General features: G+C 39.4%; 1 protein-coding gene across 4 annotated transcripts in view; it reads left to right on the top strand.

Moving 5' to 3' along the window:
- The window catches only part of col22a1 (collagen, type XXII, alpha 1), an 87,454-nt gene extending 76,789 nt beyond the window's left edge, over window positions 1–10,665 (top strand). For 3 of the 4 annotated variants that reach the window (XM_074613541.1, XM_074613540.1, XM_074613539.1), the window contains 8 exons: window positions 2,486–2,557; window positions 2,650–2,685; window positions 2,774–2,818; window positions 3,876–4,055; window positions 4,154–4,220; window positions 4,307–4,489; window positions 6,252–6,329; window positions 6,417–10,663. In XM_074613541.1, the coding sequence (XP_074469642.1) occupies window positions 2,486–2,557; window positions 2,650–2,685; window positions 2,774–2,818; window positions 3,876–4,055; window positions 4,154–4,220; window positions 4,307–4,489; window positions 6,252–6,329; window positions 6,417–6,610 (855 nt within the window). In that variant the 3' untranslated portion in view covers window positions 6,611–10,663. Of the gene's footprint in view, window positions 1–2,485; window positions 2,558–2,649; window positions 2,686–2,773; window positions 2,819–3,875; window positions 4,056–4,153; window positions 4,221–4,306; window positions 4,490–6,251; window positions 6,330–6,416 lie in introns of all 4 variants that reach the window. The other variant, XM_074613542.1, reaches the window with a different exon arrangement.
- The last annotated feature ends 7,034 nt before the right edge of the window (window positions 10,666–17,699 follow it).

Below are 17,699 nucleotides of genomic sequence, written 5' to 3'. Positions count from 1 at the left end.
GGAGGCAACTAGTGAGCGTGCAAAGCCCTGTGTGCAGTTCTTTAGTCCAAAGTCATGACCATGTTGATCATCTTTAAGCAACATGTAATGTAATAAGAGCTTCACCATGTACTGCCCAGCTAACATGTCATTTTAAAGAGCTGTCCCAGTGCTCATAAAGCTTTCGGAGCCCCTTGTACTCGATGTACTCTCACAATTTCACACAAATCAGGTTTATTAAAGTCAGCGAGGGGTTCGGTGATTACAGAGTTTATAGGGTGACGCTGGCTCTTGGGCTTGGAGATGAAGAGGTGGAAGAGGCAGTCAGAGGTTATCGTGACAGGATACAGATAGCGAGACCTGTGAGTGAGGAGAATTTTTAATTTGACATGTTGCTATCATTTTGCAGCAGAATGTGTTTTGGATAGAAACGGAGGGAGCTGCACACACCGGTCCGTGGGCTTTGGAGGATGTTTTCCTGGGAGGAGGAGGAGTAACTCGAGGGCAGACGATATGCAGCCAGCTATCAGAGAGGAGAGGATGATATCAGTCAGCAGAGGGAGCAGATCATCAGAAATAGCCTGCAGGAGGGAGGAGGGCAGCAGCCTGATACAGAGAGGTTGGGAGAGAGGAGATAGAGAGGGATTCCAGTGGAGGGTGAAGGTATTTAGAGGCAGGATCAGATATTTCTAAAAATGTTATCAAATGGCCAAATCTACCACACAGAGAGAGAGAGAGAGAGAGAGAGAGAGAGAGGGTACAGAGGGTGGAACGAAGCAGAGGAGATAGTTTATCTATCCAGGAATATAAAGAATAATGGAAATGAAAAAAGGGAAATGAAAAATTCTCTCAATTTTCATTAATAAATTCATTCAAGTCAGTTTTTTTTTTTATATAGCCCAATATCACAAATTTGCCTCGGGGGGCACTACAATCTGTACTGCATACAACACCTTAAATCGTTTTCGATTCCCCCCAAAAACCCTTTTAGCCCTCTGAGACCCACAATAGACCCGTTTTTTTCTTTTTTAGGGGGGGTCTTTAGGGGGAGATAGCCGGTCAACAGTAGATGTCACGTAGAAGTAGTGTACATCATCTGAAAGCTGGGAACCTGAAGATTAATTTGAAATGCTGCTCAGCACTGTGTGTCAAGTTGCCCTAGTCAAAAATCCGAAATAAAATAAATGTTGAAAGTGTATAAGGGTTTAGAACATTATGATGGAAGTATATGATGGCCATTCCCATGCTCACTTATTTCTCATAAGTTGTTGCAGTATTTAACCATAACCTATCTTGAGGTCAAAGGTCAAGGGGCCCCTTTGAAAATCACCATGCCAGTTTTTCCTCACCAAAATGTAGCATAACTTTATAGCGTTGTTTAGCGTTCTTAGCATGACTTGGTTGATACTCGTGGATTGCTTTGGATTTGTAGTTTCATATGATACTTGTACCTTCACTGTAGCTCCAAAAGAGCCCGCTACAGCCTCTGATAAAAGCAAAGTCTGCCGAGGGCGCCGGTGCCCTCAAGGAGTGGAAGAAATTAAAGTCTGATCTGCCATGGATTGGGAGATTGTATATAAGAGGTGGACGTAGTCACAGTGACGTCACCCATTGATTTGTAGACTGCCGTTTTGAAGTCTCGAGTTCGGCCATCACCGTCTTGTTTTTTTGCAACCAGAAGTGACACGAGAGGGTGGAGCTAAGTACAACCGAACACTGAATAAGACATTTTTAGGCGACCAAAATGTTACAATTAACTGTCATGAACTGAAAACACTGTGAAAGGGTTGAAGTTGTAAGACGAAAACACGGACAACTTCAAGAACGGACAACGCCGTGGTAGCGACCTGTCAATCACATGATAGCCACGCCCTAAAGCATCCCCTGCTTCATGGTCTATTTGACTCTAAATGGGACCATAGTTTACTAAATGAACATCATGCTGTATTGAAGAAGACTTAAAACTAGTGATTGAGACCATAAATTCATGTTTACAATGTTTACTGAGGTAATAAATCAAGTGAGAAGTAGGCTCATTTTCTCATAGACTTCTATACAATCAGACTTCTTTTTGCAACCAGAGGAGTCGCCCCCTGCTGGCTATTAGAAAGAATGCACGTGTAAGGCACTTCATCATTGGCTTCTTCACGTCTTGTTTCCGGAGGTTGCCCAGTGATCTGGAGTCAATGAAGGGAAGCTAAAAACTGGTGTAATACGGTCAGATTTTCTAGTTTTAGTTAACTTCACTCTGTGGTTGCCATTAAAAGCTGGTCTTCGGGCTGACATGTCCCCTGTAAATATGAATTTTAATCTCCTCAAGCTGGCAGGTCCCCCCGCAAGATTGGTTTATGAGATTTTTATCCAGGGCACTGCTGCATGTTGATAAGAACCGCAGCTAAATGTTAATCCTGGCTGAATCCTCGGTAATGAACGAGGCTTTTAGAACAAATACAGTATGCCACGTGTGTGCCATGTGATGAGCGGCCATGTCTCTGCTGTCACACAGGGTATTAGAGGAGACAAGGGAGAGGCCGGCATCCCAGGATTACCAGGCTTCAGTGGGCCCAAAGGCCCCGCGGTGAGTGCTACATTTGACATATTTTCCAAGATTATTTGCAGCTCACAAATATGGTCAGCTGAGGGTAATGTTAACTTTCTCTTGATTTCCAGGGTCCACCTGGTCCAATTGGCCCAGAGGGAAAACAAGTAAGCACTTCATAAAACCATTGACGACTAATATGATATAATATATACAGATGTGTTGCTCACATCTACTGTTTTTGGTGTTTTATAGGGGATGCCTGGCAGAGGTGGTGATCGTGGCCTCAAAGGAGATAAGGTAAGTACCAGAGATGGAAACAGATATAAATACATATTTGAACAGATAATGTGCTCACAATAGATGGAAACCTGTCACCTGATTGGCACAGCTGAGAGATGTAAATGAGTCAAAACACACGGACGTCAAACACACACTGCTATAATCAGTGGAGTCCTCCATGGACTCTTAGAAAACATATAAAAAAGGTGTTTCTTGTAATTTCCAATCTTAATCATAATGATCGGAGTCTGACGTTTTATGCCTCTGCGCTGGCAGTAATCATGGCCGGAGGCATTATGTTTTTTTGGGTTGTCCAAACGGACGTACCCCAATCTCAAGAGGGGAATTTATTAAAATTTGGCAAAATACGTCCACTTGGACTCAAGGATGAACTGATTAGATTTTGGTGGATGAACTGATTAGATTTTGGTGGTCAAAGGTCACTGTGACCTCACAAAACAAGTTTTTGGCCACAACTCAAGAATTCATAGTAAACGTATACAAATATATATGAGTATAAATAGCAGTAGAAAACAATTTAACAAAGAAAGTGAAGTAATCTAGACGGTTTCTAACAATATATGCAAAAAATATTCAGTTATTTTGAAGTTTCAAGTTTTATTTATTATCAAATGCATAAAAATGACAGAAGCAGTCGTTATCAATTCTTTAGTCTCAAGCTCCCTCCAACAATGAAACAATTAAGTATGTATAAAAGAAAATCATAGAACTAAGACATACAATTGTGCAAGTTAGAATATAGGGATAAAATATAACAAATAAATATGAAATAAAGTAATATACTATACATTTGTGGTAGACAGTAATTGCAAATTAATAAACTGAATGTAAACAGGAATGCAGTAAATGTTTATGCATGAGGAGTATAAACATAAAGAACATGCAGCTGCCAGACCAGGCGGTGATGCAGCCAGTCAGGATACTTTCGATTGTGCACCTGTAGAAGTTGCAGGGTATCCTGGAGTCCATGTTGAACCTCCTCATCCTGCGGAGGAAGAAGAGGTTAGTTCTTCAAGCCTAAAAAAAAAGTACAATTTGCTGTCATCTAATCCAGGGAGAATCAGGTACGAAGGGCGATAAAGGACAATCAGGAGATCCAGGTATGCCTGGAAACCCTGGACCTCCTGGCAGAAAGGGCCACACAGGGATGATGGGCATGTCTGGACCACCAGGAGAGTTAGGAGCTCCTGGGCCACAGGGACCTTCAGGAAACCCCGGCATCCCAGGCCAAAGGGTGAGTCAGAGTCCTGAAAGCGTTAATGATGACGCCACAGAGGAATTAGGTTTAGGTATTAATAATTGAGTTAATGATAAACGTCTTTTGTGTCTCAGGGAGAGTCAGTATCACTGGAGCAGATGAGACGGCTCATCCAGGAGGAGCTGGCAAAACAATTAGACGGTGAGTTTTTCTTTTTTTTTTTTTATCCTTCCTCACAAATAACTTTAACAGTTATAAGATTTAAATAACGTTGCGTTTGTGTGCAGCCAAAATGGCTTACCTCATGGCTCAGATCCAGCCAGCCCATGTGAAGAGTACAGCGGGCCGTCCAGGACCTCCAGGCCCTTCTGGTAAGGACGGCGGTTCTGGAAGACCTGGCCCCCCTGGAGAGTCCGGTATGCCTGGACAGAATGGAGGAGAAGGACCCAGGGGACCCTCGGGCCCTAAAGGTAGGACAAAGACTTATAGCAGTGTTATTGTGTGTGTGTGTGTCCTTTTTAAGGTTTTTATTCCTTCACTTGATACTATTCTGTACACTAAATATGCAGCCACCACCAGGAGACCGTTATCTCACCTTAGCACAAAGAATGGAAACAGGGAAACTGCTAGCCTAACTGCTAAAGCTCAGTGTAAAAACATCGGGTTATGGTGTAAGTAGGGTGCCAGACTATTTCTTGGCCGGGCTCATTGATTTCCTGAAATCTTGTCTTGACTGTGGGGTTGCCAGGCAACCAGCGGAGACTCCAGGAAGTGGCTGTGCCTGGCCAAGAAATAGTCTGGGACGTAACCCCCGTGAACACCGTGTTGTTATTTTTACAATATGGAGTCATATTAATATAATGACTGCACACAGAAGAAATATTATGTTAAGTATTATAAATACAGAAACATATTTTTCAATGCACACAAAAATAGTTATCGTTGTATGTAAATGTAAACAAATCCACATAAATAAGGTTCACAAATATATTTCTTATGCACACACACTTATATCTTGTTTTAAATAAATGTAATAGATATCCTCAAATACAAGTATTTAAAAGTATTTGCAATTTTCATCAAAAACATATTTGGATTTCATTACATTTATATACAAACTGTTAAACCTGCATTTAAAAACTGCTTGTTGTGTGTGGGTTGTTCACAGTAAATTATCTGTAGCCAATCAGATGTCTCCCTCCTTTTCAGCCAATTACATGAGCATCTCCCCACGAGGTTGATAGACTACTGAAAGTAGTCTATCAAACTAATACAGGCTGGTCAAGTCTCCTCTGACAAAGTAGTTCATTGTAACATCAACACTGCAAGCAAAGCACTGATTACTCATGACCGCTTTAGCTAACCAGTTAGCTACTTGCCAACTTATCTTAGCTGTCCTCTTTATACATCCATGTAGCTCTCTGACTTCTTTCCGTGTTGGCGTTCATCCTGTGCGTGATGTAAATCATACCCCCGTGGGGACACGCTCATGTCATTGGCTGAAATGAGGGAGACATCTGATTGGCTACAGATAATTCCCTGTTGAAAAAAATGCAATGAAGTTCACACATGAGAAGCCGTTTGTAAATGCAGTTTCAACAGCTTGTATATAAATGTAACAACAAACAAATATTTTTTGATGAAAATTGCAAATACTCGTTAATATATTTGTGAATTTCTATTACATATATTTAAAACAAGAAATATTTGTGTGTGCATCAGAAATGTATTTGTAAAACGTATTCCTTTATATTTGGATTTTTCTTTTACATTTAAATACCACGATAACTATTTTTGTGTTCATTGATAAATATTTTTTTATTTATATATGAATCACAAAATACATTAGTGAATACTTCTGTGTGCATTTATTAATACTGAGACTGATCTTACTCCATAATTAAACAAGCAAACCCTATTTGTACTGCATCCATTAAATAAAAAATGCATGGTACCCAAACCCATACTTATTGAACTCAAATAGTAGTTTTTACAGACTTGACAACACTCCTTCAGAGTGACAGAAGATATTATATAAATGAGTTCACAGGCTGAGCAGTACTATCCTAGACTAGTACTGTAGATTTTGGTTTTGACACAAAATCAGTAGAATGCCCCTTTAAGTTTATTTTTTCACCCTGAGATAGCCGTGCCTGATAACATGCCTAATATTCAAGTCCATCTATCGGTCTTGAATGTCAACATACTCTTTTTTTTTCTCCAAACTTCCAGGTGATAAAGGAACAAGAGGAGAACCGGGAGAACCTGGTGTCGGCGAAAGAGGAGAGAAAGGACCTTCTGGCCCGATAGGTAACAACCAATCTCTCACTTACTGTATTCATTCCCATTATGTTGGTTTCATCTAATCTGGAGCCTATAATGGTTCCTCTCTTCTAGGTCCAGCCGGTCTGCCCGGTTATGGTAAAGACGGAGGCCCCGGACAAGCCGGAGCCCAGGGAGAGCCAGGAAACCCCGGCCCCCACGGTCAGGCTGGACCTCCAGGTCCTACTGGCCAATGTGACCCCAGCCAGTGTGCCTACTATGCCAGCCTGGCACACAGACCCCACACCAAAAATGTCAAGGGGACTTAAAGAAAGAAAAGGCACAGAGAGCTTGAAGTCCAGCTGTATTTATGATGAACTTGGTCTGAATCAAGAACTTTTCTTTTTCAAGATAACCTCAGTATGGAGGGCTGAAGCAACGTGTGCTGCAGGTCAGATTCTTTGTTTTGTTTATTTTTTGGTAAGAAGCTTGGGATGGATGGGGATTAAGCACAGAGGGACTTTTTTTTTGAGTAAATAAGGGTTAAAGAGGGCAGCTAAACAGTTTTATTCCTCACTTGCATGCTTCCTGTAAAATGTATAGGGAGATAACAAGGATGATGCAATTCCCTCCTCTTTAACCCCCCTATTGGGAGGGAAGATTTGGGAGTCTGATCGTTTCATCGGTAATTATCTCAAAAGTTCAGCTAGGCGCTTTCTTGCAGGAATAAGTCTGCACCACAGGCGTCTAATTTCTCCTGGCTCGCACTATTTTGCATCAATTACCAGTCGGCGCCCACACTGTCCCACGTCTAGCAATAGATGTCAGTTACTGCTCACTAAATTGATCTCTTGCTCGGGATCCTCTATAGGTAATTACTCAAGTCGGGGGAATTATCTGTTTTATTGTCATTGATGGGAAGGCGGGAGGACAGACAGTGTGAAGCTCAAATACCAATAGTGATTGTGTGTAGGAGGAGTGTTAATGAGTTAGTGCGGAGAGTGATGAATGGCCACTTCTTGTGCACTTCTTACCTCCAAGCTGGTAGCAGTATTCTTATGTAGCCTTTTTTGGGATAGTATTGGCAACCTAAAAAAGGCAAAAAAAAAATACAATTACTTGTAGAAAAAATCAACCCTTAAAGGGATAGTTTGGGTGTTTTGAAGTGGGGTTGCATGAAGTATGTATCCAAACTTCATAGAAGGTGTATTACCTACAGTAGATGACTGTCAGTGTGCCCCCAGCATGAAGAAACACGAGTACCAACACCGGAGCCAAGCAATACAGGGCTGTGGCCAGGGACAGCGGAACAACATATTTTAGCCACCTAAAAAAAACAAAACATTATCCGTTTAAGTGTACGCAATATTCAGAATATATCTTAGCTTTATCTTGCCATCAGACGGCCCTTTCCTTCTCCTTTCCAACGTGGAACTGAACTGAAAGTGAAACATATCAACACTGTTTTTGTCTTCTGAGCCTGCTGGCTTTGGAGAGAGCATAGACATGTTTCACTTTCAGTTCCCCGTCAGAAAGGGCTGTCTGACGGCAAGATAAAGCGGCGAAAATATTCTAAATATAGTATATACTTAAGCGGATATCGTGTTTTTTTAGGTGGTTAAAATACGTTTTTCTGCCGTCCCCGTCCACAGCACTGTATTGCTTTGCTCCGGTGTCTGTTCCTCCAAACTGGGGCCACGCCGACCGCCATCTACTGTAAGTAACACACCTACTATGGATAAGTTCCTGATACAACCCCACATCAGAAGACCTGAACTATCCCTTTTAACAAATTGGAAATTAGTAACCCTGTGTAATTTATTTAGACAGAAACGAAACAAGATTTTATTCTAGGAATAAACTGGAGGCAGCAGTTATTACCTCTCTGTCACAACTCATAAATTAGAGCCTTGGCAGTGTTGTTGCAAGCTTTTGGAGAGATTTGCAGGCTTTCATTCCAAAGACAATGTAACACAAAACCCACACTTTCCATTGTTTCTGTATGACTTTGTGTCATTTAAAGGTGGACATCTAATTTTGAAATAAAAGTAATTTGAATTTGCTTTAAAAATCTGTCCAAAAGAACAACATTTGTGCCAAGCTCACCCACAGGATGCTTATTAAACCCAAGTTTAAAAAGACAGGAAGCAATGTCACTGTTAGTACTTCTACATTTAATGAAGTGGCTCTGGTCATTCTCTTTTTTGGGGGTATGCATAGACTTGGGCAGTAAACAGCATTGAGGAGGTGGTATAATTGCAGCCTTTGTTCACCTTTCTTGAAAAGCTGCTTGTTTTTGCACCGCTTTCTCTAAACGTGTCACTTCCTTTCTGTTCCGTGAGGCTTATTAAGTGCCTGCGCTGTGGCAGCGTCCGGGCAGCTCGGCCCTGCTCTGAAAACACATCGCTTTTCTTATTTGTCCCCTGGAACCTAAAATTGGAGCGTTGCTTTCCCTGCATCCTGATGACCAGACTATTGTGGTAACTATTTGAAAGATGTCTCGCCTTATGTCCCTCATGGACCAACTACACCTCTCCCCAAACTCAGAGGCGCTGGTCATCTAGAACTTCTTATTAAATAGCCTCCACAAGAGGTATCGCATCTGTCTCCCTTTCAAAAACACGAAGAAATACATCAATACAGACAAGAGCAAAAGGGAAGTGGGGGAGCAATTTTAGAAATAAAGAGAATATGAGAGCTAGCCAGACATATAGTATGAACTACAGGTCGAAGTTTATCACTATAAGTGATAAGCCAGTCATACTTATCTCTTGCTCGGGTTACCTAATAGAAGGTAAAGCAGACTATAGTTTTTAGTTTGACCGATATTGCTCGGCTGCTCTGGAGGCATTTCATTTGTAGAGTTAAAGCAACGCTAGACAGAATAAGTAGCACACTCCTCATCTTACAAATGAAAAGTTGAATTCAAACTCAATACGCTTAGGGGTTTCGTAGCTACAGCCTCACTTGGTCTGGTATGACCGTTAGCTTATGGTGGCCAATATCAGCTAATGTTAGAAAAAGGTTGAATTTAACATCAAGTCTTTTTGTTCATCAAAAGATACACAGGCTCTTTTAAACTACAGTAATTGGGTGATATTTTTGAAGGAAAGTTGTAGCTGTATATGCCAAAAGCAACGTGTGGTCTCTAAGTAGAAAATATATAAATGGAAATAACTTGTTTGTCATTAATTCACGGCCGTAGCGTGACGTTAGACATTCAGCAGGCTGGATCTACTAGTTTGCGTTAGGGCTGGGCGATGTGGAGAAAATCAAATATCACTATATTTATTTTTCTTTACCTCTATTGATATCGTAGGGTTGACTATTGGTGCTTTCACAAAATATTTACACTATATTTTTGATAAGTAATCAATAAGTAATGTGAATATGACTAAGTGGGTAAAGGCAGATTAATAGAACAGCTACAAGAGTCTGGTAAGCTCAGAAAATGACATCACTTTACTGTAATGCAGCCTTTAAAACCAGGAAAAGACAACACTTATGCCATATTATGATATTACAATATCCAAAATCTAAGACGATATCTAGTCTCACATCACCATATCGATATTGCCCAGCCCTAGCTTGCTTTAATACCTAAAAATAGTTTAAAATTAGCTTTCTGGCTTAGCCAACTAAACTGTAGATGTTACAGTACTGCTGAGATTTAACTCAACAAATTAGATTTATTTTTTTTTGCCTTCAGAGCAGGTCTGCCTCTAACTACATCACATTATGGCTCCTTTCATTAATGTGGTAGAGACCAGCTTTAAATGCAATTAAGTTCAAATTTACGGTAAGTTCAAAGTCAAATTTGGTGTGATTGGATAAATGACCTGCTCTTTCAATGGTGTCACACCATTAAATATATCTATTTGCTGCTTCTTTATTATTGAACAATCAAACCGTATCAGTATTGCCCTTTCTTGTTTGTTTTTTTAAATGCTTGCTACAGATACTATTAGACTATGTGTTATATATAGGGTGGGATGGTAAGTCGCTGAATATAAGTCAACATCTTTCATTATTCAAAATTAGCTGTTTTTGCTAATTAATTTTTTTTTTCATTAAACTTTTTTTTTTTTTTTAAGTTATACTGCTAAATTATTCATGATTTGAACCAATACAAATGTGTTTTAACACATGTAATAACCCTTTTTTTCCCTGATGAATTGGTGCTAAGATATTTTAAATTAGTAGCATATTGTAAGTATTGGAAAGACACATGTACTGTACTGTATAATAAAGACTGGAAAGGATTCATTTTATAATACACGCTTTGCTTTGTTTCTTTTAATAAGCAATGCTCGTCTCATTACTTGAAAAATCCTGCTCAGTTCTCTCACTATACATGTAGCACCTGACCAGAGTGCCATGGGCGTGGACCCTCTGTCCAAAGCTGTGTTCAACTTGTTTCATAATAGGATAAACAAATGTACAGTGCACTATTTCGTTTTTTTTCGTGTGAATTTAAAAAAAAAAACGGAAATCCACTTTCTTTTTCCTTTTCAGATGAGCAATTGGAATAGAAATTAAACTAAAACCAGAAAACAACTTGCTTTTATTGTTATATCTTTAAGCTAACTGTCCCTAATGCACTGTAAAAAAAAACTCTGGCTATGCTTTAGGCCCAGATAGATAGATAAACAAACTGATAAGAGTTCGGTAAAGTTGGAAAGATATTCACAAATTTTAACGTCCCGGATCAATAACTCATAAGCGAAACATTGTTAAAACACAAACGACAGCTCTTTCTAACCGTAGTTAGGTGGACAACGTGTTACAACCTCATTTACAACGTGTTTTAACTGGACGCAAGCATCTTGACTACCGCGCAGCATCAGATGCTCTCTGTCTACACTAAATACATTAGCATGCACTTCTATTACGTCATGTAAACAAACCACGTACATATGGCTGTGTGCTCCATATCAGACTGGAGATGTAACCACTTAAAAGATGGGTTACCAGTACGTCCTATCTACGTTTGTACTTTTTAAACAGAAAACGCGTTTTATATTGTGATATTTACCGTAAATAACATACAATATATCCCGCGGGGCATCTTGCTTGTGCCAGGGACAACACCACAGGCAATGACAGGTGCCGAGATACGGTAAACAGGGAGTTAAACAGATTAATCTGACATTATGACTCATTTCTTCATAACCACAATTTAGTTAATAAAAAGACTAATTGTGGATGTTTGACTCACCAGTTGTTGTCCCTGCTCTGCCTGCTGTATAATAACATTAGTCCATTGTGTTTTCCACAATACTGAACAAAATAATCCAAACAGGTAGAAGAAGTAAGATGTAAGAGGAGCACAGGACGCTGTTCTTACTCTCTTGGTCTTTGCGTTTTAATGATGTGTGATGTGTTAAGTGACATAATAATGTTATTGAATATTTATGCAGACGGTCTCTGCACACTTAGACTACACACAGAGATCAACGTTATGTGTCCAGCTCAGAGGACGGCTCGTTTTAATGTAAATGAGGTTGCAGCTCGTAGTCTACCTAACTACGGTTATAAAGAGCTGTCATTTGTGTTTTAATGTTTTGCTTATGAGTTATTGATTAGGGAATTTGTGAATATCTTTCCAACTTTACTGAACTCTACCAGTCTATCTCTCCATCTATCTATCTATCTATATATATCTAGGCCTATTGATATTACAATAAAAGTGAAAATAAGTTGTTTTCTGGTTTTGGTTTAATTTCTATTCCAATAGCCGATTTGAAGATGAAATCGGTATATGAATTAACGTTGTTTTTTTTAATTCATACAAAAGACTGAATAATGCATTGTATATTTGTTTATCCTATTATCAAACAAGTTGTACATAGCTTTGGACGGAGGGTACACGGACCCCGCCTGTACTAACCTGTGTTAACAAATTAATAAATAAATGCTTTTACTTTAAAGTATATATGGAATATGAAAAATTGATTGGTGCCTCCCTCCACTTAGTAGGATATCAAATTAGTTTTAACTACTTCCTCTCTCAACAGATCATAATCACACACTTGAGTGAAATATAAATATGACCCACACACTATGCCTTGATTGAAAAAATATTAATTTTAGTTAAAGGGATAGTTTTGGTGTTTTGAAGTGGGGTTGTATGATTACTTACAGTAGATGACGGTCGGCGTGCTCCCAGCTTGGAGAAGCAGACAGGAGTTACCACACGGAACCAAAGCGATGTACTGATGTGGACGTGGCAGCAGCAAAATGTATTTTAGCCACCTAAAAGAAAAAAAACAATATCAGTTTAGGTGTGCTATATTTAGAATATTTTCACTGCTTTACCTTGCCTTGGGAGCTATAGAGTCTCTGGCTGCGGTCGAAAAGTCAAAAAATTACATCCCAATGTCTTTTCCTAACCACTTTTCCTGTCTCACTTTACCCTCAATTTTTCACCATCAATTATTTTCTTAAATGTGGACAACTGGGGGAAAAATACTACTTATACCAAGGCTGGAATTGAAATTTTAAAAAAGGAATATAGGCTACCAGTTACAAAAGTTATATTATATATATTGAGTTAATTGTTTGAGTTATGGATGAGGGGTAGAACCATGTAAGTGTATACTTCTTCTATGGCTGCACGATTATGGACAAAATGATAATCACAATTATTCTTGACCAATAATTGAGATTGCGATTTTAGGGGCAAAATAGTTTTATTGCATTTTCACATTTAAATAAACAGAGCGCTGCTTTCACTTCAATGTTGTGCTAAATTTCAACCGTCAAAAACTCTAAAGGTCCTTTTATTATGTTATTGTCATCTAAAGTGGTTATTTATATAGAACCACACAATTCAAATGATTAGGAAATAAATTATTGTATTTTTATTTGAACATTTGTTTTAATTAAAAATAATTGTTGGCATTAGTAATTCTAATTATATATTATGATCTGCTTAGAGCTAGTGTTAGGAAGTTAAACAGGTTATATTTCCCTCTCTAATATTTATTTTATATTGCTGTGAAAACATCTCCTTCAAACAACTGGATTTATTTGAAGTTTCTCGCCAAAAACTACATTTCACAAGATTACATTTGAACGCATCCTCATAGCTTTATAATTTACCATCGCCCAATACTCAGTCCGTCACAGTGATTCCTCTGAGCATCATGGGAATGAATAACAATATAATGTGTCTGATTAAGTTAGTTGTTCCAAATGTTTTAAGGTTGTTCCTTCACGGCTTATTTTGGACTTGCAGTTGTGACAAATTGCGGCTTTATGTCTCCTTCACTCACACTGAAGAACTTCCACTCCAACAACATGTTGTGTGTGTGTGACCTTACGGACTGTGCCGCTGTATGCCGACGTAAAACCATCATGCTACGGCTGCACATGTGTGTGTGACTGGTAAATAAAAAAATCAGATATATAAAACTGCTAAAAACCGGCCAGCTGCTGATCAATGGTGCATCTCTAGCTGTTAGTTTAGGAAGCGCTTGATTCAAGCAGCAGAGTTTTCTATGAGCGGGGCATTTTAAACATCAATATCGCAGTAGATCATGTTCATTTAATTGTGGGAAGCCCATATCGTGATCGCGATTCATTTTCGATTAATTGTGCAGCCCTAATTTCTTCCTACTCCTTTTCAAACATGTTATATTCATTTATGGTGATTATTTGTTTATTGACGGTTTGCTATATGTTTACTGTTCATTTTTTAAACGAGAATAACAAATATTTTTTATTTATTTTTTCTCTTACTTTACTTTATTTATTTCGAACATGTAACAAATAAGTAAATACAAATAAAGTGAAACAAAATGGTTGTCACTGTCTACTCATTAGTGTTGCACGGTATACCAAAACCAGAAAGGTATCGCAATACCCTGCCGTTAAAAACTATACGATACCCCATTTTATTACTGCGCTCTCTGAGTGCATTTCTAGTTACTGTAGCGATAACCAGAAGGATGGAGTCTATAAACGAAGTTGAAAAGAAGATTAAAGCAGGTCATGAACCGCTTAGCGGCTGCACAGTCCCGCTCTGAGATGGTGTCTCTCTCAGCAGAACTTCCTTAAAAAAAACAGGCAACTAACAGCGCGTCTCTCATTACCAATCAAATGTACCGATAAAATTAGATTAACCATCTTTTCTTAATTTTAGGGCGGCTGTGGCTCAGAGGGTAGAGCAGGTTGTCCACCAATCGGAAGGTCGGTGGTTCGATCCCCGGCTTCTCCTGGTCACATGTTGATGTGTCCTTGAGCAAGACACTTAACCCCAAATTGCTCCCGAAGGCATAGCCATCGGTGTATGAATGAGTATTTAGATTAGATCCTGATGGGCAAAGTTGGCACCTTAGCAGCCCCTGTCATCAGTGTGTGAATGGGTGAATGCTGACATGTAGTGTAAAGCGCTTTGAGTGGTCGGAAGACTAGAAAAGCGCTATATAAGTCCAAGTCCATTTACCATTTAATCTTTCCAAGCATCTCCTGTAATTTGGCAAACATATAATCCACCAAAGAGCATGTGTTAAAGTATTATTTAACCGTGTTTCTCAGTAACATGCAATGGACGGAGAGGAAAAAGTAGTCTGGTGAGAGTGATTCTCTTCACAACACAGCACTTTCTACAGTCACTGTGGTGTGTTCCTGATTTTAGCATTTTTTTCCCCCTGAACTTCTCACAGAACTTCATTTGAATTTATTATCATTTTGTGGGTTTTGCTTTGGAAAACCATCTACCATGCTGCAGTACCACCCTCCACCTTAAATGTTACTGATGTGGCGGCAGGTTAGAAATACTTTATTGATCACCAGGGGGAAATTATAGTTGTTCCATGTTAGATTAAAAATATATATAAACATAGAAGTTATTAGAAAAATAGAAATAAGAATAGAGATGAAATATAAATGTGTGCATTAACAAAAATAAATGCAAATATATAATTGACCATCAAAGAAATCACAGAAAACGTATGTGTAGGGGACATCAGATTACTGCATACCATTTAATATTTTTAATGAATATATTTTTACATTTTAATTTTTTTAATTAAAAAGAAATAAATTGAAGTTCCATGTTCTGGCATCTATTATTCTATTACCTTTCCTGATATTTTAGACTTTTGTCATGGTATCATTTCAGTATTGAGATATTTAGGCAGGGTATCGTATCGAAGTCATCATTTTGGTATTGTAACAACACTAAGCGGTAGACCAGAACCCGTGTGTTGTGCAAGGTAAAATTAGTTTTTTTCAATGGAGTCTGGTGGCTTTGGCGAGAGCACAGATGGATACAACGGCTCCAGTTACCCGTCAGAAAGGGCCGTATGAGCAAAGTAAAGCATGGAAATATTCTAACTGATATTGATTTTTTTAATCAATTCATTTCTTTTAGGTGTCTAAAATATTTTTTTCACATCAGTACATCATTTTACTCCAGTGCAATAACTCCTTCTGCTTCTCCAATCTGGGGGCGTGCCGACCGTCATCTACTGTAGGTAATACACTGACTATTGATAAGTACCTCAAACAACCCCACTTCAAAACACCCGAACTATCCCTTTAAATGAAATGATATTGAAATCTCTCTTTTCCAGATAACAGTTAGAAGAGTTTATTACTCACGACTTCCTTTAGCAGTCAGTTGGACGAGCAGGGTGATGAAACGATGAGGGGACGATGAGGGAAACGAGCATCTGACGTCAACAACCCGAGTCTGAAACCGGGATCTTGTACTCCGAACAGCCCCAGCAACATCTCCTGGTCCTTTAGTGAACATAATACACATTTCTTTGGGCAATGTTCTCACCTTAAAGTCTCTTAATAAACTCAGCTTATTAGCTTTAAATTAGCAGAGCACAGAGTAATCATTCTAAGTAACATACACAGCTACAACAGGTGCAAACATTGCTGACGGGCTAATGCGCTAATTGCTTAATTACCACTAGCTCTACATGTTACCACACTGCAGCTCACTGAAACAGTTCAACATTAACACACACAAGTATTTACCTTCCGCAGGCCTCAGAGCGTCCATTATCTGTCGGTAAACTCTCCGTCCACTGTGGTTATTATGGGTTTAATGGTCCGGTAGCCACATGGTAGGTAGGTCTGCTGAGCACGTCTCTCTACGGCCTGTGAGAGCAGTCTACGGGGTCTCCTCTACACCCCGCCCTGACCCCGCTGTGATTGGGCTGACAGCTCATTAACATCCAATACTAACAAAGAGACGTCAAGACAGACAGTCTGACGTAAACTGAGCACTCTCAACCAAACTCCTTGAACTGCAATTAACTGTATTTACAAGTGACAAAGAAGTCTCTTTCAGCAGTTTACTGTTTTAACCTGGTAAATTCACTATCAACTGTATTTGAATACTGTAAATGAACTAATAACTAAACATTTTAACAACTGTTTATTAAAGGGATTGTTTGTAACTTCTTACACGTATAAATCATTGCGGGTTGGTGTCCCATGCGCGCTCGCGTGTTGCTACACTGTTCAGACAAGACTCCAACACAAACTACACTGAAGCACCAAAACCGCAAAGTTCTATCTAATGAAGCCCGTCTGTTAAACAGTGTTGGCCGCGGTCGGAGGACGCGGGGGAGACCGTAGCTTTGGTCTCCAGGCCCGGAGTCTCTGCTGTACTCTGCTCCTCTGCCTGCCTGCCTTCATTCACACAGTGCGCTCGTTATTCGCTCAGCTCGCTCCACCTCTACACGTGCATGCGCGCACACTACACACTGCAGAAGACTTCGTAGCTTTGAGAATATCTAGTGAATGTACAGTGGACATTCGTCTCCGACCGGGTGCCGGTGTCTCCCTTGTTCCTTCTGACCGCAGTCGGGAGGCCGAATCAGGAAAAGCCAACACTAGGATCAGCAGTGATTCATGGAGAGACCTTCGTCTGGTCAGCTAACATTACTGCCAAGCAGATGAAATATAGAGTTGTATTGAGGTTTTTGCTGACGTGTTTCGAGCGATGCTCGTTCATGTCTATTTAGAGCGAGCACAAACGCGAGCCCGACGCTGACTTTCGTTGACTTAATGGCCACAGGTTTCGCTGTTAACAAGCATTTCTGATTCTTACAAGCAGTCCCTTTAACAACTGTTTATTAATGTTACTTATTTATTCTTGACTATGAATCTAATTAATTTGTAGACTGGTCTTCTTACATTAAAATCCATTATGTTTAATATCTGAAAGCTGAATATGTAAACCAATACTTGCCAACCTTGAGACCTAAAAAATAGGGAGGATTTCAAAACCAAAGCCTCCCCCCTCAGACTTTGTTTCCAGCATTGTGGTGACTTTTAAAGAATACAAAAAATATAAGTACACTGTAACAGCATTCTATGTTAATAAGAGCAACTTTGGAAAGAAAATTGAATAATTCGCCTCTCTCTCACTCACTGAAGGCCTTTCAGACA

Source organism: Sebastes fasciatus, chromosome 17 (assembly GCF_043250625.1).
Source record: "Sebastes fasciatus isolate fSebFas1 chromosome 17, fSebFas1.pri, whole genome shotgun sequence".
In the NCBI taxonomy this organism is placed as follows: domain Eukaryota; kingdom Metazoa; phylum Chordata; class Actinopteri; order Perciformes; family Sebastidae; genus Sebastes; species Sebastes fasciatus.
The sequence above is the reverse complement of the archived record's forward strand: the minus strand, read 5'-3'. Positions and strand labels throughout refer to the sequence as shown.